The sequence below is a fragment of the Eptatretus burgeri genome, chromosome 6, assembly GCF_056783735.1.
Source record: "Eptatretus burgeri isolate ZD-2024b chromosome 6, Ebu_testis_v1, whole genome shotgun sequence".
Classification (NCBI taxonomy): Eukaryota; Metazoa; Chordata; class Myxini; order Myxiniformes; family Myxinidae; genus Eptatretus; species Eptatretus burgeri.
In genome coordinates, this window is record NC_140966.1 from 12,079,988 (window position 1) to 12,106,519 (window position 26,532).

The 26,532-nt window shown below is 43.6% G+C and overlaps 1 protein-coding gene across 8 annotated transcripts in view; it reads right to left on the reverse strand.

The window, feature by feature from the left end:
- Positions 1–246: 246 nt before the first annotated feature.
- The window catches only part of LOC147024262 (uncharacterized), a 96,240-nt gene continuing 69,954 nt past the window's right edge, over positions 247–26,532 (reverse strand). For 6 of the 8 annotated variants that reach the window (XM_085884027.1, XM_085884029.1, XM_085884028.1 and 3 more), the window contains 3 exons: positions 9,614–9,669; positions 8,067–8,233; positions 6,492–7,346 (listed from right to left, as the gene is read on the reverse strand). In XM_085884027.1, the coding sequence (XP_085740153.1) occupies positions 7,128–7,346; positions 8,067–8,233; positions 9,614–9,669 (442 nt within the window). In that variant the 3' untranslated portion in view covers positions 6,492–7,127. Of the gene's footprint in view, positions 6,240–6,491; positions 7,347–8,066; positions 8,234–9,613; positions 9,670–26,532 lie in introns of those variants that run through there. The other 2 variants (XR_015058953.1, XR_015058954.1) reach the window with 2 other exon arrangements.

Here is a 26,532-nt window from a genome sequence, read left to right on the forward strand (position 1 = left end):
AATTTGACCTGATCACGCATGCGCAGAGCGGAGTGAGATAATATTTTTACTGTCTGCCTGTGGCAGTCAAACAAAATTGGAAATTATTCCAAAGAAGAAATTTACTGTTTTTAAAGACGTCATATTGGACACAAACAACAGGCATGAAGAACTAATGTAATGTGTTAAATGGGGTAGTGTAAGAGACGCTGCATCAAAGGCGGTAAACTTCCAAAAAAAAATTCCAACAATCTTTTAAATCGTTACTTTGTTTCAATTTAATTATATACTTCATCACTGTAGAACACAAATCGCCTGTTGGCACTTCCAAAACCATTTCATTTAGCAGTACTTGGACAAAATATTACAGAGTTTTATCTCATCACAACCAATCAAATTTTCCGCTCGCTGACCCCGCCCATGTCCTTGTTTCTCAAGACTGCATGGGGTAAGGTGTTTCATGAACTCTCTAATTAGCCCGCGCTCGCGAAGCAAAAAGAGGCATAGCAATCGATCATGTATGTAGCCTACGTGTGTGCATTTTATTAAGGGTGTACATCGTAAACCGTTCAAAGGAATAAATTGAAACTTTACCACATGTTACACGACCATTTGATATAGCGCATATTGAGCGTACATCAAAAACCGTTCAAAATTAGTATCATTATCATCGTTTCATTCTTTCTTGTGCTCTGCCGGTGAAGAAGATGAAGATGACGATGAAGACGACGACATACAATTTGGCATTTTAACAATCTCACGATTTATACTTTAGCAATATATTCTGGCATCTTTATAATTGTTAAACTTAAAGGTTTTTATGTAGGAAAGGTTTTTCATGATTTTTATGTTCTTCTAAGGTCATGTCCCAAACAAGTCTAAGCTCATATTCTCCGGAGTTTAGCAGGTTCATACGACATATGCTCGTTTTTGGTTGAAGCTTTTGTAGCAGGGTTCTGGTGAAGAAGTCTACTCCCAAAGTTGATGGGATCTGTGAGTTCTTAACTTGTGATTTTTTAGCTTGCCTGTTCGAAGAACAGAGAGCTATAGCGATACCCCCGGCGTGAGCGTCAGCATCAGCGTGAAAATGTTAAAGTTTTTGGTGCAAGTTATTTAGAAGCTTGCCATTCATTTAATATGTGTACTAGGATGCTGATATTTGGCATGGAGGTTCCTTTGGGGTATATTATTGATGTCGTGAAGTTGAAATAAAAAAATAATTTCAATTTTTTTTAAATTTTTGACCTGTTTTGAACTTAACTTTTTTGTAGCACATCAATGTTAAAATTTTTTCCTTTCTCATGTTTTTATCCACCACACTATTTTTTACTGATTACAATATACAAATACATATATTGCTTTAAAATTATTTGGATCAGACTTCACTGCAATGCTTTATAAAAAATATGATTAGACTAGTCTTTTAAAAACGATAAATGTATAAACAGACGAGCATTGGGTGGCTTTGACACTAACTCTCTGGTTTTTCTTCCAGCAAGCAGGTAGATAGGCTTCAGCTTCATTCTATTTTTAGGGATACTAGTGTAGAGATAACCAGATAAAGTTAAGGAGCGAACCCCATTGAAGGTTTATTTCACTTTTATTAAGACAATAGGACAATCCTCATGAAATTACGGTAAATTTCTTAAAACTCATAGAATAGATATAGTAAAGGACATTTTAGGAACTGAGTGTGCATGTTTGTCTTCCCCTTTTTATATGGTCCTTGTGGACACGTAGTTTCTGGGGATTTGATTATAATTAGTAATGATGAAATTAGGGATCTTATGAAAATGGGAGCTAAATATAGGGAACCAGTAACTCAACCGTGGAGCTGCATTAGGTCTTCAATTGTGGATTCTGTCTCCAATTTTGTTAACAAAATGTGCACCAAATTCAAGTTATTTGTAAACGGTTTCAATGGATGGTTTAACAGAGTTGTGAAAGTCCTGGGTAATAGGATTGTTTGTTTTAGAAGTCGGGGCTTGCTTTCATTGGGTCGGTCTAAACCAGTGTTGAACAAGCCGAGTGTTCGTAAAGACATTTGGGTTCTCCATGATAGCTACATAATAGCTCCAGTGAATAAGGCTGCTAATAATTTTGTCGTGGTTTGAAAAGGTTTTATGCAGAGGTTTTATGAAGAGTTAGGCATTGATACGGTTTATTTTCACAAGTATAGGAAATAGCACATATGTTCCTTGTCATAAGTCATCCCAAGATAATATGTCTGAGCATCAGGAAGTTTTAGTTAATAATTTCAGTCTTAAATGTAAAAAGGTAAATCTTTGTATTCCTTGGCTTTTCTGGATCCCTAAGCTTCATAAGAACCAGTACAAGTATAGGCTTATAGCAGGTGCCAGGCAGTTGTTATTGTCACGAAAAAAAGAATATGTGGTATTGGGTGTTGCATGAATATTAACGAATGCATGATGAGCCAGAACTGATGAGGTGGAACCGAGAGTGACGTCAGCGAGCTGTCGAGTGTGGAGCACGAGACGTGATTAAAGGCAGATGAGCAAAATATCCTTCGCGTGTGCTGTCTTTGCTTACACACAACACAGTATTCTACCAAACAGTTATTGGTTATCGTTAACTCAGGCTTGCAAGTTCAGGAAATATTGTTTAGCAATTGTGAAGAATTCTGGTGTTAACACTTTATGGAGCATTAATTCTTCTTTGGAGTTATAAGATAGGATTATACGCCTCAATATCAAGTCAGTTGAGTTTTTGATTTTTCAACTTTACATACAAAGTCGTTGGGGGACAGGGAACTTTGTATACAAAATTAGGGAACTTTATATACAAAGTTGTTCCCCATCCCTCTCCCTTTCACTGATCTCCTATTGTCTTTGTTCCCCACTATTTTGTGCTTCCCTCTCCCGCCCCTCTTGTCTCCTGCCTTGTTATACGTTTCTGTGCGTTAGCTCTTACATGAGCCTTGACTTGGTTAAAAAAAAAAAAAAATTGGATTTAGTACAAGTGAGGGATTCACTCTTCAAAGTGATTGACCAGGTTTTTAAAAAAACTATTTTAATGTTTTTATGTGTCAGGTTTGACAGAGCATTCTTTCTAGAAAGAAATACTCAAGTTTTCATTGTTTTGATAAGCAGAAGTTTAAGGATGCTGTGAATTACCCACACCAGAGGAGATGGTATTGCTTTTGGGTCTGTTTGTTTGTCCACATATAACTTTTGTATTTTTCTCCACAAGCGCTTGTTGGATTGAGACAAAATTTTTCCCATAGCTGCGATTACTCAAGTAGAATGTTTTCATCAAAATGACGTCATAGGTCACGTGGTATGGCAGCCATGTTGGAAAAACGGGAAAAAAAACTTTGGACCTCTGTATCTCCAAAACTGCACCAAGGGAAAACAAGGACAAATGTGTTCAAGGGCAGCGTCCTAAAGGTTTTGTCGGCTAAAAAAAAAAATTTTTTTTAAAATAACAACTTCCGATATTTCGTCACGTGCCTTGATTAAGCCAATAGCGAAACCCATCATAATGTATTTACGATATATCGTGTATTTACGAAATTACAATACGATAAATGGAATAATCTTTAAATAGTAACGTGAACTTTTCGAAACTTTAAAGCAAATGTCCGAATATATTTAAAGTTCATGATAGACGCTCTCAAAAGGAACCCTCAATGCGAGGATGTGTACATGTGCTCAGTATTTCAGGACATCCGGATCTTGTATATACAAGAGCCGAGTCCGAGAGATTAAGGTTTTGTCTTCACAAGAACAAGAACAACGCCGAGCTCTCTTTGAGCAGCGTTCGCTACGCGAGACGCTGCTAAAAATGAAACTTGGCACATAGCATGTACTCATGGGGAAAAAGTGAGATTTTTTATGACATCATAGATGCCTTCGTTATGACATCATAATTGCACATGTAGAATGCCATATCTGATTAGTATGAAAATTTTTGAGGGTCACCTCGGAATAAAATGGTCCACAGAAAATTTTTTGATGACGTCATCAGTAACATGATTCGGCAGCCATATTGTTTTTTACAAAAACCTTCAAAAATCTTCTTCTCTGAAGTGCCTGACCAGATTGAAGCGAAACTTCGCACTTATGACCGCCTATCCACGAGGAACAAAAGATTCACATATATGATGTCATAGGTTACATGGTTTGGCAGCCATCTTGTGTTTATCCTAAAACCAATAAAAATCTTCTTCTCCAGAACGGCTGGACAGATCGAGAGGAAACTTCACACAAATGTTCCCCAAGCCTTGGGTGTACAAGTTTGTGAAGGAATAATAATTGAACAAGTTTGTTTAGGCATAATTCACCGTTCATGCACGTGATAAGACAGCCATGAGTCCAACGGATAATCGTTCTCGTCATCAAGATATGAGATACGTTTCTTTCCATCATATGAGATGCGTTTCTTTCCATTTCCCCTTTCCATCAAGATACGTTGGCTTGGAAATACAGGATTTATTTACACATTTTATTTTAGTTATCATTATCACATTGGACTTACAGGACATTTGAGTCATTAATCACACCGCAAGCTTTTCCCGAACAGTTCATTCTGACGATCAAACATGGCTGTGGTCTCGGATCGTTTACCTCAGGCACCCACCTTTTTTTTTTTCATCAACGATCAACAACCTACCTTTTTCCATTGACGTTCGACACCCAACTTTTTCCATCGGCGATTGACGCCCCATTCAGCGGCTCTCTGGACGCTGACCGGTTCTTCTTCGTATCGTGGTAACCAAAGAGGTGATTGCCCATTAACATTCTGTGAGCGCTTCATGTTTCCGCTCGTTTGTTCCGGCAAGTGACTACTTTCTCGCATTCGTCCAGTGCCCCAAACATGGCGTCGTAAGCCAGGCCTTTGTTAATTGGGAGTTTCATCTCGTTCAGTGGTCGAGAGAAAATGAGCGCGAGAATGGATGGTTGGAGGTCTCGTGCAAAAATGAGTCAAGAAGCAAGCTGGATTTGGCTGAAGTCGTGCTTGAGGCTCCACCCACACTGGTCGCTTGTAAACGGATGGCAGGACCGCTCTGATGACAGTTGGTGAGAGATCCTGATGACAGTTGCAATAGCCGTTGGTGACAGCTCCTGACAGTTGGACTGTTGTTGCTGGTTCTGCTCCATCTCGCTGGTTCTTGGCGTTCCTGGTTCCTGGAAATGACGACGTGACCTCGATTGGTATTCGAGCCTGTTTGCGAGTGGGTGCACGACGAGGCAAAGAGCTAACAACAGAAACGAGCCAAGCTGTGGAGAGCTCATTCAAAGAGGCAGACCAAGCCATGCTTACACATTTTGTGTTATTCTAAAAGACGCACTTCTGCCCGAGTCGGCCGAGACCGGATTTCTTTTCCCCCTGAATGGTCTGATGAGTACCCATGTCTCATCTTTAATTGTTAAGCGAGGCATAGTGATAAGCATCTGCTCTTTGCCCATTTTTCTATAAATATTTGTTGAATTCTTTATTTGATTGAGATTATTTTATTGATTGAACGTTTGATTTGAATTCAACCATTTAATTGACAAGGAAATAAAAAGTCCGTCAGTTCATTTATTTTTTCTTGTTAATAATAAATTCCTTGTTGACGTTTCAACCTGTCCGTGCTTGTCCTTTCCTTAAATTGATCCAGCATTGTCCGAATCTCGATAGACTGGGAGGTAGTTCCCAAACTAATTAACCAATCATAATCAGCATGCACCAGCAGTAAACGCTCGGCCACATTACTTAAGATCTAATCAAAATAAGACTGGTGCATCGCCGAGGGCGTGTTCTTCGGTCAGGAAGCCACGTGACCTCTAGTTAAACGGCAAATTAGATGGTAGACACACAAACTCGTGGTTAACTGATTGGCGTTCGTGGTTGTTAGGCAACCCACCGCACCACCAAGTTAATTGTGAACGGTGGCCCCAGGTCCGGTTCTTCCGCGGAGAAACAGGGATTAACCCCCTCATAATACACTCGGTACTCATGCCCGTAACAATATATATGTACAATTATATTTTAAAAAAATTGTTCCATTTTGCTTGTTCACGAGTTTTCCGTTCCACATCCGTGATTGAAAGTTTGTGGCGCTGTCCATCTTCTTCATGCCCCCCCCCCGCCTTCCTCCATTTGCTTTCATTCTTCCCTGACCTTTATTCCTCAAAGTCTCCATCTATTTTATCCCTCTACTCTGCTGTTGGTGGGTCCCCACCCTCTGTCCCCCGGTCTACTGTTCTTTTACATCCTCGTCCATTCCGTGTTCCAGCTCCTCCAAGAACCTGGCCCTGTATACAAAAAAAATCCAAGAGAAGGCACAATGTGATGCAGCACCCTGCAAGTGAAACACAAATTTGACAGTTTATAGTCATTGAGAATTGAACCCAGATCATTGAGAATGCACCATCCTGTACGACTATCTTTAGATTTCTCTGCAACTCAAAAACTACTCTCAATTGTGTCTATTCCCCTCCAATACTTTAAAATAAAACTAGTAGTTACAATGCAAAGTGAGGTAAATCAAAAACAGTACAGAAAAATAAATCTCACAAAAGGCAAATACATTTATTCACTGACTCGAATGCATCATAGCAAGAAAGTAATGAAGTGCATGGCAGTTATCGCTACCAGGAGTGCAAGAACCCTCTCTGTCGCCCCCGCCCCCCCCGCCCCCTCCGCCCAAAAACCACATGCTGTAGTGGAACCAACTGCCACTATCAGAAACAATGATGATAATAATAATAATAATAATAATAATACCAACAGAATTAATAAAAGCTAATTTTAATCCCACATAATACACACCATTGAGTAATGTGAGATTTCTTTCCAACCAGATGCATTGCAAGGATTGCAGTGAAGCTGCATGGAGGCCTTTTGTACTGTTCGCGCTGTAACAAATATTTTTGCACAGAAAACACAGTAATGCACATTGCTGGACAAAATCCACGAAGCATTGTGGTGCACTAAGATCAAGGTAGGGGGAGATGTGGAGAAATTAAACGATCTGTAGGAGAATAAAAAAAGTGTTGGAATTAAACAGCAAGATGTATGGAAGAGGATGATGGAAGTAATTCGGTAAATGGAAACCAAGTAGAACGAAGGGGCCATCACAAATGTGTAAAACTGAGCAAAGGAGATAAACCTTGGATTCAGAATTTTCCTGGAGAAATGCATTATTCCTCCAGCCATTCAAATAAAGCACTCAAAGCTTCCAGTTTGCAAGCACCAGCTAATTTTAACTTTCTGACCCACAGCTGTTCCTCGTCATCCATCGAGGCAGTGCCGCTTTCTGGTATTTCAATCATCTCGGATTGTTCTCTCTCCTCCAAAGCCTGAATGAGGCTTCCCAGTGAAATGCCAGAACCATGAACAGCAGCAACAGCCAATTCAAACTAAAGCAGAGGAAGAAACAGTACTGGTTACTTTTTATATCATCTCCAACAGCAAGTCATATACAGAACTCTCTTCATGTGTAATGGGTTGGTTCATCATGTCCAACAACTGAGCAGGTCATGCATTGCTGTGAAATAGAAGTGTGGCCTGAACATCCTTTAGGATCTCTAATAGTTCCAAAATGGACCTGTTTCAAACACCATTGTGTTATAGTTTTGTTATTCTGCTAACACGAAACATCTTCAGAAGACATTGCCTAAAAGATTGCAAATTTGTTATGAAGTTGGAAATGCAGAAAAAGAGTTCCATGCCTTATTAATCAGCAAAGGACAATTTTGCTGGTTAACAAGGCATTTTTGTCTGTATTCTAACCTTTTAAATGCTGATCTTCAAGGAAGGAAGGAGCACATTCCATTTTTAACCATTATGCCACCGAGTCTGGTTAAGAAGCATTATATAAAGAAGAATATTTATGTAGTTGTGAAATATAACTGTGGCCAGCTACTTTTAACTTTCAGTTAAAATGAGTTTGTTGGGAGCCATGGATTAGTCTTCAACATATTCTCATAAGCTCGCACGGCGATCCTCGAGGGGAAGAAATAAATTTATGTTTTGAGCTAACTTGTTACTATTTTTCTGAGCACGTAATGCAAGCACTGAGATAGTCACTGAAAGGCAAACAAACAATGCACACACATCTGGAACATTGAGAGTCAGACCTTGTCTGGCTTTGGCACAAGGTATCTTGGCACGGCCAACCCAGAAAGGCCAAAGCTGGATGCAGCCAGCCAATGGATTAGCAGAGCTTGTCGGGTAATCCCACTATTCAGATTATCAAAGGGCAAGAGCAGAAGTTCACGACTCTCACTGCAATTGCCAGCTGGGCCTAGAAGACAGCAAAAAAAGAATACTGACGAAGCAAAATTTTTGTTTTGATTGCACTCAACCACCTACAAAAGCATTAAATCCACATTATGTACACTGCATGGCTAAAAGTATGCGGACACTCGTTCGTTCAAGATCTCATTCCAAAATCATGGGCTTCAATATGGAGTAGGTTACCTCTTTGGTGTGACAACAGCCTCCACTCTTCTGGGAAGGCTTTCTACGAGATGTGAGAACATTGCTGCGGGGATTTGCTTCCATTCAGCCACAAGAGCATTCGTGAGGTCAGGCAGTGATGTTGGGCGATTAGGACTGGCTCGCAGTCGGTGTTTCAATTAATCCCAAAGGTGTTCGATGGGGTTGAGGTGAGGGCTCTGTGCAGGCCAGTCAAGTTCTTCCACACCGATCTTGACAAACCATTTCTGTATGGACCTCGCTTTGTGCATGGGGGCATTGTCATGCTGAAACAGGAAAGGGCCTTCCCCAAACAGTTGCCACAAAGTTGGAAGCACAGAATCGTCTAGCATGTCATTGTATGCTGTAGCGTTAAGATTTCCCTTCACTGGAACTCAGGGGCCGAGCTTGAACCATGAAAAACAGCCCCAGACAATTATTCCTCCTCCACCACTCTTTACAGTTGGCACTATGCATTTGGGCAGGTCGCGTTCTCCTGGCATCCGCCAAACCCAGATTAATCTGTTGGACTGCCAGATAGTGAAGTGCGATTCATCACTCTCGAGAACACGTTTCCACTGCTCCAGAGTCCAACGGTGGTGAGCTTTACACCACTCCAGCTGACGCTTGGCATTGCACATGATGATCTTAGACTTGTGTGCGGCTGCTCGGCCACGGAACCCCATTTCATGAAGCTTCCAGAGTCAGCTTGGAACTCGGTAGTTAGTGTTGCAACCAACGACAGATGATTTTTCCGTGCTACGCACTTCAGCACTTGGCGGTCCTATTCTGTGAGCTTGTGTGGCCTACCACTTCATGGATGAGCTATTGTTGATCTTCGACATTTCCACTTCACAATAACAGCATTTACAGTTGACCAGGGCAGCTCTAGCAATGCAGAAATTTGATGAACTGACTTGTTGAAAAGGTGACATCCTATGACATTGCCACGTTGAAAGTCACTGAGCTCTTCAGTACCACCCATCCTCATGCCAATGTTTGTCTATGGAGATTGCATGGCTGTGTGCTTGATTTTATACACCTGTCAGCAATGGGTGTGGCTGAAATTGCCAAATCCACTGATTAGAAGAGGTGTCCACATACTTTTGGCCATGTAATGTATTTACACATTAAAGTACAGTATAACAAATGAAGCAAGGTAACTCATTAAAAACAACAATCTAACATGAAATGTTCACATTATTACCAGCCACTGGATCTGCTTTGTCTGTTTTTGTGACAAGATTAACCTCTGCAGCCTCGCTACAAGGGAATAGGAAGGAAGAAAAAGAATAAAGGGAAATAAATAAACAAACCACTGTGAAACTTGAAACGATATCCCATCCCAGCGATACCACAATTAAATCAGGTCATTGGGAACATAAATTGCAGATGTAGCTGCAGCTATAGATTGTTAAAAGACTCTTGCATTGGCAACAGTCCTTTTCCCTTGAGAACTGTTACAGCTTAGTCTTCAAGCCCCATTGCTGCAGATGTGTTGTTGTGCTATCTGGTGTTGTATAGTTAAATTGATGTGTTGTAAACATAGACTCCTATAGAGAAGGACTGGAACCTCACGATCTCGGGGTTTGTAACTTGAGTCTGAAGGATTAACTTGAGTCCGGGACTAAAATGACTCCCAGAAGGGCTAGAGACACGATCTCGGGATCCATATAGGGGTTTTTGAGGACGGCGAGTTCAATGGTGTCATTTTCAATACCACCTGAGGTCATCTTCAAGGTCAAAAGGTCATATTTCAAGGTCAAATTACTGAATTTTGGTATTTTTTGCCCGTTTTTGTGTCTAACTCGTAGAGGAAAACTTTTGTAAAGTCTATGACAAAACATGACATTGTGCACCTACTTGCTGATTTGTATCATCGTTAACTAATGTATGTTTTGTTTGTTTCTCTTTCAGAAACTGTCCAGCTGGTGATCTCACAGGATCTTTGTGTTGTTTCCTGCTTTGGTGACAATATGCCACGTCGTTGCAGCTGCTTTGGTTGTAGAGGAAACTATGGTGGGTCGCCTTATGTAAAGGTCATATCCTTCCCAAAAGATCCTGAGGAGAGGGAGAGATGGATATTGGCAATGCCAAATGAGAAAGAAAGCTTGAGGTGCTTAAAGGAGATATATATTTGTGAGGCACATTTCAATTGTGATTGGGTGTCAGTTAGGGGTGGAAAACGACCCAAAGAACCCCCATCAATATTTCCTGGAGTACCGAAATCAGCTTTGAAGCAGGTGACCTCAGCCCCACGCCCAACACCATCTTCTACGTCAGAATCAAGAGCTAAGAACATGCAGGCAGCTGATGAGGCTGCAGACAATATCCAAGATTTGGACCACTTCTGTGCTAAAATCAGCTCCTATTTTCCTGGCTTTAACGTCATAAAAGACCAGGAACACCTTTACCTATCAAGAACTGATGCTACTGGACAAACTGTCAAGCAGTTCTTTCATTTCCAACAAGTTCACTCACCTTTTGGATTTCTATTCTTGAATAGAGTTGAGAAAGATGGCATTGAGGTGCCCAAACGACTTTTTCCTTTGCAGAATAACAGCCTGCTCTCAAAATGGTCCCAGATTAGATCCATAACTGACCAGGTAAACATCTATGAATGCACAAGCAAGGAAATTCTTCAGCTTGTAATTAGCCAGCTCTGTTGGATGACTGAGGCACACGAGCTTCCTCATTTCACCTTCCTTCTGTCGCAGCTACATCTTATGTTCAAACCTCTTGATCGTCGCCGATTTGATACTGATACTATGATTTTCGCAATGCAACTTCACAACATATCACCCAGTGCATACAAAATGATTAATTCTACCATCATTCTAATAAAGGTAAAACAGATGCTTGCTAGTAATCAGCAGGACTCCAACCTCAAAACCTTGTTCGACCAGCTTAAACCACAGCAGCGTTTGGTCAATTTAATGTTTGACGAGGTAAAGCTGGTCGAGACATTGCGATTTTCTGGAGGGCATGTTGTAGGGTATTCTCAAAATGCAGCAGCGGGTGGTGAACATGAAATGCTTCCTTCACATGCTATGGTTGTTGAAGTTGCCTGCCATTTCAGTGGTCCATGCTATATTCTACGCAGTTTGCCCTGCAAAAAACTAACTGCCGATCAGCTGAAGGAACTCCTTATCGAAGCTGCATCAGCTGTAGTTGGTGCTGGCCGTACTGTGATTTCTTTGATATGTGACAATTGCAATACCAACCACAGTGTTTATTGAAAACTTGGAAGACCAGGAAGTTGCCAAGTGCTGTCAATTCAAGAGCAATCTATGTTCTTAGTGTACGACTACGTGCACATCTTCAAAAATGTTCACAACAACTGGATTACTGTTGATGGCAAGACACTCTCATTTGTCGTAGATGGTAATGAGTACAAAGCTTACTGGAGTGATAGTCAGAAGGTTTATGAGATCGACCAGGCTACTCCTAATCGCTTAACCAAGCTGACGCACACTGCTGTTTTCCCCAAGCACCTTCAACGCCAGAGCGTACCATTGGTATGCCAAGTGTTCAATGACAAGACTGTCGCTGCTTTAAAGACCTTCAAGGATTCCCTGGGCATCAGCGAAGGCACAATCATCCTCACCCAGATAATGAGTGAGTGGTACAAGATGATGACCGTGAAAGACCGTTTCTCAGCTATCCATCTGCGCGACGAATCCAGACAGCCTTGGACAGCAGACTGTACAAGTTTCACAAGGCTGGAGCAGGCCTGCCAAATTATATCTACCTGCGCATGGCAAGGAGGTGGTGGTCGTAAGCTGAAGCTAACTGAGCAAACTGCTGAAGCCTTCACTGTGTCCACACGTAATAATGTGGATGCTGCCAAATTGCTTCTGGCAGAGAAAGACTTTGACTACGTTCTTCCTGCTACATTTGCAGATGAAGCCTTGGAAAAGTTTTTCGGCCAAGCCAGGCAAAGAAGCGGTGGAAACTTCTACATTGACGTAGTTGACATTATAGCTGCAGCTAAAATTGTAAATTTGCAAACACTCATTAAGCATGACATTATGCCCGAATCTAGTTCTTGTGTGATTGATTGCGACAAGAACTGTACAACTTCCATAAATCCAGATGAGCGAAGTGAACTCATTGACGAGATTACTCCTCAAGACACTCAGGTTCTCTTGGGGTCTGACGATGCCCTTAAGCATAAAGTAGTTTATTTGGCTGGACACCTTGTTCATAAATATGGCAATAGCACTAGTATGGAGGAGATCATTGATGATGAAGATGGTAACGAGGTGTCATCTGAGTTTGTAGATAATTTGAATGGAGGTGGATTGAGTGTGCCGAGTATGTAAACCGTCTTTTTTGTACATAATGCCTATAATTTGTATGACAAGACTAAAATGCGTTGCCAATTTCATTTTGCTGAGCTGTTATCCTCTGTCGATGCACCTTTAGCTCGTAGTAATGCTGCATGTACTACTTTCGCTAACATTCTATTGAAAGCTCATGTCCTCTATGTAAGTGACAAAGAAAAAGCTTTGGGATGCCTCAGGAGGCAAGAAAAGCTCTCCAACTAGTGATAGACATAGACAGAGTTGTAATAGGCATAGTGTTGTGACATGCATATAATGTTTATGTAATACGATATACGACAATAAATATCAAAGTTTGACAGCTCGACACACTTGCATCTTATTACAATCAGCCATCTCTCACCGTTTATGAGTCAGACACAAAAACGGGCAAAAAATACCAAAATTCAGTAAATTGACCTTGAAATATGACCTTTTGACCTTGAAGATGACCTCAGGTGGTGTTGAAAATGACACTATTGAACTCGCTGTCCTCAAAAACCCCCTATATGGATCCCGAGATCGTGTCTCTAGCCCTTCTAGAAGTCATTTTAGCCCCAGACTCAAGTTAATCCTTCAGACTCAAGTTACAAACCCCGAGCATGGGAGGTTCCAGTCCTTCTCTATTGGAGTCTATGGTTGTAAAAGTTAAATTTATTAATTAGTGTTCCCCACATTCTCATAAGGCTTGTTGAAAATTGGATGACAAATGCTCAAATGGGAAAAAAACGTTATGGCCTGGACAGACACACGAAGCTAAAATGGGAAATAAATAAATAAACACGGAAGCGATGACAAAACTCGGCTTTCTGGTGCTGCACGGTGGACGGGCAGATAAGAGCTATTTCTACTTGCTGCGATTTTGCCCTTTGACATTTTGTCCCAACTATTCATTCGTCTTCAACATATTCTCATAATAAGGGTTTGTTGAAAATTTAATGACAATGGTCAAATGGTTTAAAAAAAAAAAGAAGCTATGCTCTGGACACGGACACACGGACACAAGAACACACATGAACACGTTGATGAAACGAGCACGTAATTGCCTTTTCACACAGCCTTACTCATCACTTTTCCCACTTGGTTCCACCGGTGGTGATTGTGAGGCCTCAATATCGGGGGGGGGGGGGGGAGAGAGAGAGATAAATAAATGTTCTGGAGGGAAGGCTGACAATCTGAGCAAAGAGGCTCAATGGAATATGGAGGCATAGGCTGTCATGAGGCGCGTGTGACTTTGCAGCCCGCACGCTGTCAGGACAACATTCTGTGGATGTTTGTGTCTCCAACGGACTGTGTGAGGCCCTGAATGCCGAGAATGAGAGTTTCAAAAACGAGGTGAACGGAGTGGAGAGGATCAATCAGGCACAGAGGCATGGATCGCTGAGGGACGAACGAAGCAGTGCGGCCTATGATCCGGGATGAAGCCACATAAATGGTTGCTTCTCGGGCACACTGCTTGGAGCCCAGGATTATTGTCATGCTGCGAAGCTGGCGACAGCCATAGATGATCTTGTGGGCCAAGCAGAGAAGGGGGAGGTAAGCCCGAAGTGATGCAACACCACTCGGGCCTTGGTGGGGATGTCAGGTGGCTGACATGGCGATTCCCGAGAGGAAAGATCGCTACCAAGGACAGCAGGACATAAGAGGAAAGATGAAAACAAATTTTGTGTTGAGAATAAAAGAAAACAAAACACAGAATAATGGGATACAGAACACATACAGGCAGAATCCTTCGTCTGTGCAGCCACAAGCAGCCGGAATGCGTGCTATAAAAAATAAAGCCTGCACCTCCTCTTGTGAGAAAGAAGACCCTCTCACAGGGAGATAGGGATCTGCAGCAAGTGAAGAGGCTGAGGAGATGCTATTTGTCTCCCTAAAACACCAACAAAAAAAATAAAGCTCCGCAAAAGAAACTGAAACGACGAAAGTCGGAGTATAGAAGAGAAAGAGATCATCCTCTTCTGCAAAGTGTATTTCATCCATGAGCAGTGGGGAATGCATAGCGGTGTGGGGGGTGGGGGGTGGTTCAAATATCCCAGTTTAAAAAGAACTCATGGAAACATGAACTAAAAGCAATCATTGAAAAGAAGGATGTATCAATCACCTACGACCTAGGTGATCCCATCGAGTGTGAAGATAGAAAACAAAGTACGACGACTTCATAAGGTACAAAAAAAAGAAAAAAAACATCATTGCTAATTGAGGTGTCAGTATCCAGTGATTTTGGTCAAAATAACACAGAAATCGAGAAAATGACTAAATACCAAGATCTCAAAATTGAAGTCAAAAGCTAAAGAGTGCTGAAATTGTACCAGTGATAATTATTTGAGCAAAGGGAATGATAAAGAAGAACCTTACAGAGATCTTTAAAAACATCCTTTTAAATCCCGTATTACCACAAACAAACTACAGTTGGAGCTGTCTGGGGCTCGCTGACGATCCTGAAAAGAGCCATTGTAACAAAACCTTGAGAACAAAACTTTACAGCTCAGTCCATGAACAGTGATCCCTTACCAAAACGGAGATGGATACTTCGAGTCCTGGGAAGGACTCTGTTACAACTTCTGAAACCCACATATGGAGAAAATAATCAAAGACATGCACACGTACACGCACACACGCCTTCTAGCAACAGATGTGAAAATCTAATATATTTAGCTCTGCCACCGAAGGTGAAGGAGGTGATGTTTTCACCCCTTTCTGTCTGTCTGACTGACTTTGTTTGTCTGTTTGTGTACAGGATATCTCAAAAAGTTGTGGATGGATCCGGATGAAATTTGGTGGGCACGTTGGGTGTGTGACAAGGACGAAATGATTAGATTTTGGTGAAGATCCAGATCTGGATCCGACTACTGCAAATTTAAAAAGTGATTTTTCACCATTGAGAAATCGGGCGAAACCGATATATAGCATGATATCTCAAAAAGTTGTGGACAGATTCTGATGAAACTTGGTGGACACGTTGGGTGTGTGAAAGGGAAGAATTGATTCGATTTTGGTGAAGATCCGGATCCGACGACTAGAATTTTAAAAGTGATTCTTCACCATTGAGAGACAGGGCTAAAAATGACATATAGCACGATCTCTCAAAAAGTTGAGGACGGATTCAGATGAAATTTGGTGGAGAGGTTGGGTGTGTGACAAGGACGAATTGATTCGATTTTGGTCAAGATCCGAATCCGGATCTGGATACGAGAAATATTTAATTATCAGAGTGATTCTTCACCATTGAAAGATTGAGCCAAAAATGATATAGTACTGTATTGCATGATATTTCAAAATATGTGTACATGAGTGTAAAGGAAGAAAGCAGAGGAAGCAGAGGAAGAAACAGTACTGGTTACTTTTATATCATCTCCAACAGCAAGTCATGTACAGAACATGACTCCAAGTACATGACAGCAAGTCATGTACAGAACAGTACTGGTTACTTTTATATCATCTCCAACATAACAGCAAGTCATGTAGGAATGAGTGTATCCAAAGATGAAAGAGTGGTGATTGGAGCAGATTTCAATGGGCATGTTGGGGAAGGGGATAAAGAGGATGAGGAGGTGATGGGTAGGTACGGTCTCAACAAGAGGAATGTGGAAGGGCAAATGGTGGTAGAGTTTGCAAAAAGAATGGAAATGGCAGTGGTAAATACGTATTTCAAGAAGAAGGAGGAACACAGTGTGACATACAAGAGTGGAGGAAAGTGCACACAGGTGGATTACATCTTAAGCAGGAGATGCAACCTGAAAGAGATTAGAGACTGTAAGGTGGTGGCAGGGGAGAGTGTAGCTCGACAGCATCAATTGGTGGTCTGTAGGATGATTTTGGAGGTGAGGTTGAGGAAGAGAGCGAGGGCTGAACCAAGGACCAGATGGTGGAAGCTGAAGGAGGAAGACTGTTGCGTGGAATTTAGGGAGGAGGCGAGACAGATGTTGGATGGTGGTAAAGATGGGTAGGATGATTGGGCAACTACAGCAGAAGTGGTGAGGGAGATAGCGGGGAAGGTACTTGGTGAGACATCTGGACAGAGGAAGGAAGATAAGGAGACTTGGTGGTGGAACGAGGAAGTACAGGAAAGTATAAGGAAGAAGGGGTTGGCGAAAAAGAAGTGGGATAGTCAGAGAGATGAAGAAAGTGGGCAGGAGTACAAGAAGTGGCGGCAAAAAGGCAAAGAGAGGTGGCAAAGGCTAAGAAAAAGGCATATGACGAGCTGTATGAGAAGTTGGATACAAAAGAAGGGGAAAAGGATTTATACCGATTGGCAAGACAGAGGGACGGAGCTGGGAAGGATGTGATGCAGGTTCGGGTGATAAAGGACGCAAATGGGAATGTGCTGACGAGCGAGGAGAGTGTGTTGAGAAGGTGGATGGAGTACTTTGAGGAGCTGATGAATGAAGAAAATGAGAGAGAAGGTTGGAAGAGGTGGAGATAGTGAATCAGGAAGTGGGGTGGATCAGTAAGGATGAAGTGAGGACTGCTATGAAGAGGATGAAAAGTGGAAAGGCGGTTGACCCAGATGATATACCAGTGGAGGCATGGAAGTGCTTCGGAGAGATGGCAGTGGAGTTGTTAACCAGATTGTTTAATAAAATCTTGGAAAGTGAGAGAATGCCAGAGGAGTGGAGATCAAGTTTCCTGGTTCCGATTTTCAAGAACAAGGGTGATGTGCAGAGCTGTGGAAATTACAGAGGGATAAAGTTGTTAAGCCACACCATGAAGTTGTGGGAGAGTAGTGGAAGCTCGTTTGAGAGGAGAGGTGATGATTTGTGAGCAGCAATGTGGGTTTATGCCAGGAAAGAGCACCACTGATGCGATGTTTGCTTTGAGAATGTTGATGGAGAAGTATAGGGAAGGCCAGAAGGAGTTACATTGTGTGTTTGTGGATTTAGAGAAAGCTTATGATAGGGTGCCAAGAGAGGAGTTGTGGTATTGTTTGAGGAAGTCGGGAGTGGTGGAGAAGTATGTGAGGATCGTGCAGGATATGTATGAGGACAGTGTGACAGCGGTGAGGTGTGCGGTAGGAATGACGGACCGGTTTTAGGTTAAAGTGGGATTGCACCAAGGATCGACTCTGAGCCCTTTCCGTTTGCAATGGTGATGGACAGGTTGACGGACGAGATCAGACTGGAGTCTCCATGGACTATGATGTTCGCGGATGACATCATGATCTGCAGAGAGAGTAGGGAGCAGGCTGAGGCGAGCCTCGAGAGGTGGAGGTACGCACTGGAGAAAAGGGGAATGATAGCAGTCAGTAGGAGTAAGATGGAGTACATGTGCGTAAATGAGAGGGAGGGTGGTGGTATGGTGCGGTTGCAAGGAGTTGAGGTGGGGAAGGTGGATGGGTTTAAATACTTGGGATCAACTGTCCAAAGTAACGGAGAGTGTGGGAGAGAAGTGAAAAAGAGAGTGCAGGCAGGATGGAGTTGGGTGGAGAAGAGTTGCAGGCGTGATTTGTGACAGAAGGGTAGCTGCAAGAGTGAAGGGGAAAGTATATAAGAAGGTCGTGAGACCAGCTATGTTGTTTGGTTTGGAGGCGGTGGCGCTAACAAAAAGACAGGAAGCGGAGCTGGAGGTGGCAGAGTTAAAGATGCTGTGATTCTCGTTGGGATTGACGAGGATGGACAGGATAAGGAATGAGTGTATTAGAGGGACAGCGCAGGTAGGACGGTTTGGAGACAAAGTGAGAGAGGCGAGATTGAGATGGTTTGGACATGTGCACAGGAGGGAAGCGGAGTATATCGGGAGAAGGATGCTGAGGATGGAGCCGCCAGGCAGGAGGAGAAGAGGAAGGCCAAAGAAGAGGTTCATGGATGCGGTGAGGGCGGACATGCGGGCGGTTGGATTGTCAATGGAAGATGTTGGAGGAAAGAGCGAAATGGAGACAGTTGATCCGCTGTGGCGACCCCTAACGGGAGCAAGCCGAAAGAGGAAGAGAAAGAAGAGCATGATATTTCAAAAATGTATTGGGCCCGATATGTTCTCATGGATCAGGCATTACGTGGTGGAGGTATGATGCGCTCCACCGGGTGCCCTCCCTTCGAGTTTCTCTTGTGGCCCCGGAAACATAAATATTAGTATGTGTGTGTATATGTATATTGTTGCGGTTCTCGGAACCGCAAGCATTCAACAGATAGTGTCCCAAGACAGTTATTCCATTATTATACGTGTAGATAGTCCCTTTCCTTTTGTTTTGCGGGACAACAAGGGAGTGCGTTGCGATGATCTAATAGCTAGGGTTGCTTCAATCATTTTTTTCCTTCATTTCATCCCTACTCTTCTTCTTTTCTGATTATATTCCTGAGGTAAATCAGCCACGTGTGCCTTCGCTGTAAGGTGGGGCCTCATGGAGATCAGCGCATGCGGCACCGTGGTGAGGGATCTGCTGCACAGAGATCCTCGTTCCAGGGCGAGCCCTAAACCCTGTGTGTGCGGCGAGTCATGTGTGCTTGGCAGTGCGGGGTTGTCGACTCGAGCTACCGATGGTCTGGGAAGAATTGCTGGTTGCATTAAAAAGGCATACGAATAAATACCTCTTAAGAGGCTGCACGAATGGTGTTTTTCACGGCACGGGAAACACAGCCAGCACGATGCCCACACTGCACGAAACGCGTACGGAGGCCAATAAAGACTCCTCCACGCCATGTTTGGCAGAATACGAGTGTGCGAGTAGAAGCGGCTTGCTCCTTTTTAACCACAATATCCAACACATGTTGGTGTTCACCCCGGGCACACACTAGCGGAGTCGTGTGAACGCGAGCGCTGGCCACGTGCGTAATGGCGGAACCGCGCGCACTGTATGGAATGTGCTCGAAAGCAGACACGTACGCCGCTCTTGAAACATGCATGGATTTATCCATGGCGATGTACCTTCGGTCCTCGCTGGCAGCAGCGGATTCTCCATGGATGGTGAACGTCTTCTCTTCTCTATGGCCAGCGAAGCTGCGATTGAGCCGAGGAATGTACAGTGCCGGCCATGTTGGCGTGCGCGGAGCAAGCGCGTTGATCGACGCTGGTCGGATGCTCGAGCGGGTACCCTCGACCGGTCGCCCGGGCACGGCCAAGGGGTTTTTGCAGGACGATTTGCGTGCCAATTTCGGTGTGGGCGATTCGTGTCATGTCGTGGGGTCAGAGAGAAATATGTTCGCTGTCTGGGATGGCCTTGACGGAAACGAAGTGAGGCGATTTCCGGCCCAAGCCGGCGGGCCACGTGAGGGGTCGGGGCCAATCGGAGTGCCCGATTCAGGTGATGACATTACAATTTGGGGTGGCCCCTCCCCCCGAGCTGCAAATCCTATAAAGGTAGGAGAAGTCCCTCCATCTCTCTCTCTTGCTTTTTGATTTTCTCCGCCTCTTTCTCTGCTTCGCCTCGTTGATACCGCCACGACCCGCCTCCTGCTGCCCGGACTCCACCTCCTCATCTCCGCCCACACGATGTCGACCCCACCTACCACTACTCTGGACTCCACCCCTTCTCGACTCAAGCTCCTCCTTTACGGTGCCCAATTCCTGGTTCTAAACTCCCTCTTCATCGGTGTGTGTGTGTGTGTGTGTGTGTGTGTGTGTGTGTGTGTGTGTGTGTGTGTGTGTGTGTGTGTGTGTGTGTGTGTGTGTGTGTGTGTGTGTGTGTGTGTCCTGGTGCCTATCTGCCAAAGTAAGACTGCAGTAGATCGTTTTCATTATCATTGTTATTAATTTCACGTTAAGTCTGCTGTGTCCCCTTTTGTAAGTTGATTGTAAATAAATAATTTTTGGAATGTTCCCTGCTCATTTTTGTCTTTTCTTCCATTGATCCAGCATGATCCGAATCCTAGTTTAGCCAGGACTTTATTTCCAATGATCCGTTCCTTTTAGCCGGTACGTCCTTGGCAGTGTCGCCCGGCTGCATCCGATCCGGTAAAGTGATCCGGTCCGGTAGAGTGATCCGGTTCGGACAAGGCGTACCGAGGCGTGTTCCCCGGTAATTAAACCAAGTGATTAATTAGGTAACCCGATTAACCCATAGACGGGAAGACCCGAGGTCATGCAGTTGAGTTATTGGCGTCCACGGTCGGTTAAGCGACCCACCGCATCACGAAATTATCCGTGTGTGATGGCCTACAATTACGGGGAGTCTGTGGTGGGAACAGAGATAGCTCCCCCCACCTAGTGGTCTTCTCATCTGACCCCCCGGCCCGAAATAATATATATATGAATATTTACTACATATATATATATATATATATATATATATGTATATTCTGTATGTAAATATATATATATACATATATATATATATATATATATATATATATATATATAGTTGTGGGGTCGCTCCCTCGCAGCGGGGGGGGGGGGGGGAGGAAACAAACGTCAGACAATTCGTGAGCAGTATCAAACACCAAGGCTCAGAGACCCCATGCAGCTGCTTTGTGCGTCCATCATACTCACCGACCCACTATTTGACATACACGAGGCTTGGGGTGTGTTCCTCACAACCCAACCAAGAGTCAAAGGCCAGCGTCTTGTTTCACCAGGGGAGCCAAATCGCCTCAACACAAATACGAGAATCGTGCCGTCTTCTTCATGCATCGAAGGAAAGCCAGCTGTAAAGTCCTTTTCTTACAGGCCATCTCCTAGCAACATTCTCTCTCAACCATGTGCGCCCCTCACTCCGCACTCAACCCCTCTTCCAAACCCTGCCTAACATCACACCGAACCCCCGTTTCCTCCTCCAGGGCATGGCTTGCTCGCATGAAACCCGGGAAGGCGGGGCCTCCGCCTGCTCGGCACGTTTGGCTAGTTTCTGATGTTACGCCCATCAATCATCAGCCTCAGAGGTGTGACTTCGCCCACTGTCACCCTTGGAGGCGGGGCTTCTGTCTGCTCGGCATGTTTGGCTCGCTTGTAAATGCAAAAACGTAGGAATAGGTTTCAGGGGGCAATCACATACTGGGGGAACTTATTCTTAATCCCTAATTAACACTGCACCACCCCACGTGTGGTGACACATAACATTTAAGCTCACAGTCTCCCTACTTAATTACAAAGAGATGTCTACGACTCGTCCACGGACCAAACAACTCTATTCAATCCCAACTTTCCCATTAAATTCCTCCATCTACCCTGTGCATTCACAAGCCCCAGATAAGACTTTATCATCATTGTTAAGAAGCACTCAAACCAGATATGGTGTCTCCTTCAGGGAAATCTGCCTGGCACATTTGGTTCTCATGTAAATAATAGCTGGCACAAGCTTTGTGCATTTTCAAATCATGAAGATGTTCTTTGCAGAAGAGTTGATAACCATCACTTTGTTGGTAATTACCACAGCATCATCTTCACAATTTCAGACATCCATTAAATAAATCACCAAGCCTGCCATGTTCACAGGAGACACTCCCACAACGTTCAAAGTGCACTCAATGGCAGCTATGGTTGAGGGTTTGGGTAGCACGTGCCTGTCTGCAATTATTTGGGCCTTGCACCGGTCCACATCGTCAGGAATCTGCAGTACCTGCTGGTGCAAGATCTTAGCCATGTCAGCAAGCCGAGAAGGTTCTCCAACTCTTCTTGTCCAGAGGCACACCCCTTTCTCTCAGGTACTTTTCATACTTATTTTAGAAGCTTTGTGAGCCATTTCACAAAACAATCCTTATCTTAAGCACAATATTGTTGCAGTTATGAAAATGGACCCCAGGGTGGAGCATTCAACACATAAAGGGATTCCCCAGTTAGTTATTTCATGAGTAAAACTACTCAGGTACCTTTCCATTGTATCAGCCACATCTCTTTCAACATCTCACTCTTCTTTCTTTCTCTTCCTCTCCACTTTCCCAGGATGATTGTGTAGCGTGCCTGTCCACCCTTAGATAATTAAGAGTGTATAAGACGATTTTTTGAGCAAGAGGGTTAAGCTTTTCTTGTGTTTTTAATATCTATATGTGCCTTGTGAATATTGGTGACTGTAAATGCATGCCTTTATTTTGGTAAATGTTTCAAACCTATCTGGTTGTTCTTTCCATCATTGGTTCGGCACAAGTGTGCACATAATAAATAAACGGGATGTTGTACCCCGCAAATTAGTTCTGAGATAGCCAACGCCCAACTCATGGTTTCGCTTGGCCATGCTCAATAAGTAAATAAGGGTGGAACGTTGAGAGCGCGGTTCCCCGGTTGAGGTCTTTGGGTCACCAATAGGTACCGCAACATTGGACGTGAGGACCCTGCCAGACCTGGTTGCCCCAACTGGCGTCCACGGTTGCCTAGCAACACATTGGGCCACAGAGTTATCTGTGGCTTGCGGCTTCTGGGTTGGAGATCGAGCGGCACGTCCGAAAAACCCCTTCGTGTGCACCCTGGCACACTACTCGCTTCAAAACCTGCAACAATATGTTTCAGCATGTCCTGATGACTGCTGGTGCAAGCATGAAGAGTATTCAGGGCCAGATCGTGTCATTTCAAAAGTCTCCTATTGACAAACATATTTTTGAATACGATAGGGACAACAGTGTGATTTGGTTTAGTTAGCGCATCGACATGAATAAAAGACAGTGTGTGTGTGTGTCAGTGTGTGTCTCCTCCCTAACTCCAAAACCATAAAAACCTAACAGCCTGAAACTTTGCATGCACACTAAGATAACTCCAAGGAAGTGCAAGAGTGAAAATTGGGTGTTTGGGTTAATGAAAACACCCCTTTTGAAGATAATTAACGACATTATTTAATTATATCCTTTATCAGGTGCATGCTCAGCCACCTCGCTGTCTGGAGTACAAAGGTGTTTCCTGGGTAACCTTGCTGGGGTCTGAAGCCGCCATGTTTTTTGGCCTGCTCAACCATGCTTTGATTTGGAACAGGCCGCAACAATTTCTTAACGATAAAGTTTTTTTGTTTCCACTTTCCTCACTCATATTATAGAATGCCTGTTCATCATAGCTACAAATCGCTAGGTATATTGCAATGCTTATAAACGCCTGGAGACACCAGCGTTGGTGGCTTTATTTCATTTGTGCACATGAATAACTGAGAGAATCTCTTAAACTAACCAGAATTACAAAATGTAAGCTCCAGATTTGAAAGTATCAGCAGTTCCGACTCCCCCAAAAAAGTGTTGATTTGTCCAATTCGGACATTGCACGGGCGTTTCTGGGTGCAAAGTTGTATCGAGGGAAATTGGTAATCGCTTGCCAAGCCAGGCATTCCGTTGGAGTGCTTGATTGAATGCTTAAGCCACTCACTGAGCACTCTCTATCGAGTGCAGCCTGTGGCTGCTGGTTGCATCATTGGTTGGGATGTGGCTATGCCGCTGATGCAGTGTCCCCCTTACCAGTGCACTGGTACTCATTTTGCCGACCTCGGAAGGATGACAGGCTGAGTCAACCTCCTGGTGTATTAATTCAGCGGCCCAATGGTGCTTGAACTCAAGACCCTAGGATCCCAAGCCACCACCCTAACCACGAAGCCAACACCAGGCTTATACTCACTGAGCTGTACAGTACAGTTAGTCTTCTGATCAGGATGTACAGTTGACAGTTACTACAAGGTAGAGGTATGAAACCTTAAGCATGATAGGTTACATGATAAATCGGAATGTACAGTCGACAGTTTCTGTGTAGGGATGGCACAGACACTCCATAGGTTTAATACAACACAAACAGCACACACGGACGTGGTACATATGGGTAGATTTGGATCTATATGGACTCTCCAAGGGTGTGTGGACATGCCATACCTGTTATGGGTGCCGTGGTGGCAAAGTTTCATTCCGTATCTTATGGAGATTCTATCAGGTTTTTCCTTTGTCCTCACACCTGTTTCTAAAGCATTTGGTTTTCGGATTTGCTTTACAAAGCTTTTATTTTTCTCTTTGTGAGTTTCAAAGCAAAATATATTTGATAACGCCCGATTTCTGAGCTGTTTGCCTGTGTATTAGCGTATTTTGTAAATTACCGAGCCAAATTTTTTTCAACCCATCACACGCAGCTGTTTACAAAGAATAATGTTTGTAAACCTCTCCCTGAAATGTCTATAGAAATGTAACATTTTTCAGTCAAAGCTAATCAAGGTTTCTGGGTTGTGTACAGTACGTACTGTAGTCAGTAATCATACCGACTCCAACCTGCCGATTCCCCAAAAATTGCCGATTTCGGTCAAGCGTGTGTGTGTGTGTGTGTGTGTGTGTGTGTGTGTGTGTGTGTGTGTGTGTGTGTGTGTGTGTGTGTGTGTGTGTGTGTGTGTGTTCACAAAGCATAACATATTCTCTCTGATAACTCCCCTACCCCCCCCCCCCAACCTCTCTCTCTCTACGTATCCGGACGGTCATTGTTTCTGGACAGTGGTTATCTCCATTTGTGTCTGGACGGCGGTTATGTCCAGATGGGAGTTTGTCTCCGGACGTGCCTGAGCAGTGTTCGTCTCTGGACAGCTTGGCTCCGGACGTGTTTGTCCCCGAACGTATCTGGGCAGTGTTTATGTCTGGATGGGAGTTTGTCTCCAGACACGTATCTGGACGGTGGTTATGTCCGAACGGGTTTGTCTCCAGATGTGTCCGGATGGGAGTTTGTCTCCGGACATGGCCAGGCGGTGCGGTGTTTGTCTCCAGACAGCTTGGCTCCAGACGCCCCAGGCAGTGTTTGTCTCTGGACTGTGTTTATCTCCGTATATGTCCGGGTGGTGTTTGTCTCTGGGTGGTATTCATAGGATGACCGGTAGAAAATGGATTTGACAATATTTTGTTTCCCTCTTTACTGTTATTCTATGCAGAATCATTATATTAAGATGAGAGTAATGAATCGAAATTGATGCTCCACCGCACGTTTGCCTTCCCTTCCTCTCACCTCTTGCTGCCTTCCCTCCCCACCCCCCCCCCCAATTTCCTTACTCCCCCTCCCTCCTCTCTCTATCTACTCACTCTCCCCCACCCCTCTCTATCTGCCCGCTCTCCCCCCCCCTCAATCTCAGTGTTCCCGTCAACGAAGCGACGAGTGGTATTTGCTAGTATCAAGTAAAACCAAAATAAACAAAAAAAATTAAATAACTAAATAACTAACAAAGTGAAAAAAGAAAACCCCAGTTCTCTCAGCTTGTATTTTACAGCTAAATCGCACATCAGGAAGTTGCTAGACTTTCTGTGTAGGGATGGCACAGACACTCCATAGGTTTCATACAACACAAATCCTTAAGAAATAGAAAGAAAAAAAAAATCGACCAAGATACAAACTTATAAACCGATAAATTACTTACTAGTCGTCTGTGGAGGATTTCACATCCAATAACACTCACAAATCTTTGACAGCATCGCTGAGCTTCAAGAATGATCGACCCAAAATAGCCCGTTTGTAATTCTTATTCTTTTCAGACAGCCAAACTCAAAATTGGTTTAAGCTTAGGACTTGGTTTAAACACGAATGTACTGCATCTTATAGTGGGAAGGTCTATGAATATTCAAAAGTTTCATAACTTGAAAGGATTCCATGAAAAGTAGACCAAAGTGCTTAACTACACAAAATAATATGAAGGGAAAAGGGGTGGGTTATGAACATGACATGACAATGCCTGTCAATGAACATGGTGGGGTGGGACCACGGCGACACAATTGCCCGAGGGACAACCACACCTAAATGGGTGTGGTTAACGCCAAATATTGTGTACAGTCTGACAACCGTTGTTGCTGGACATACAATAATTATAATCGTATAACTACAATCATTAATCAAAGGTGGGATGGCACGTGCAAAGAATGCAAGAGCTTTCTTCCCTCTGTAAAGCTAGCAGGCATGTACGTACGCAGCCCTGTAGTTTATCATCAACTCGTCGTCATTGAAGTGTGAC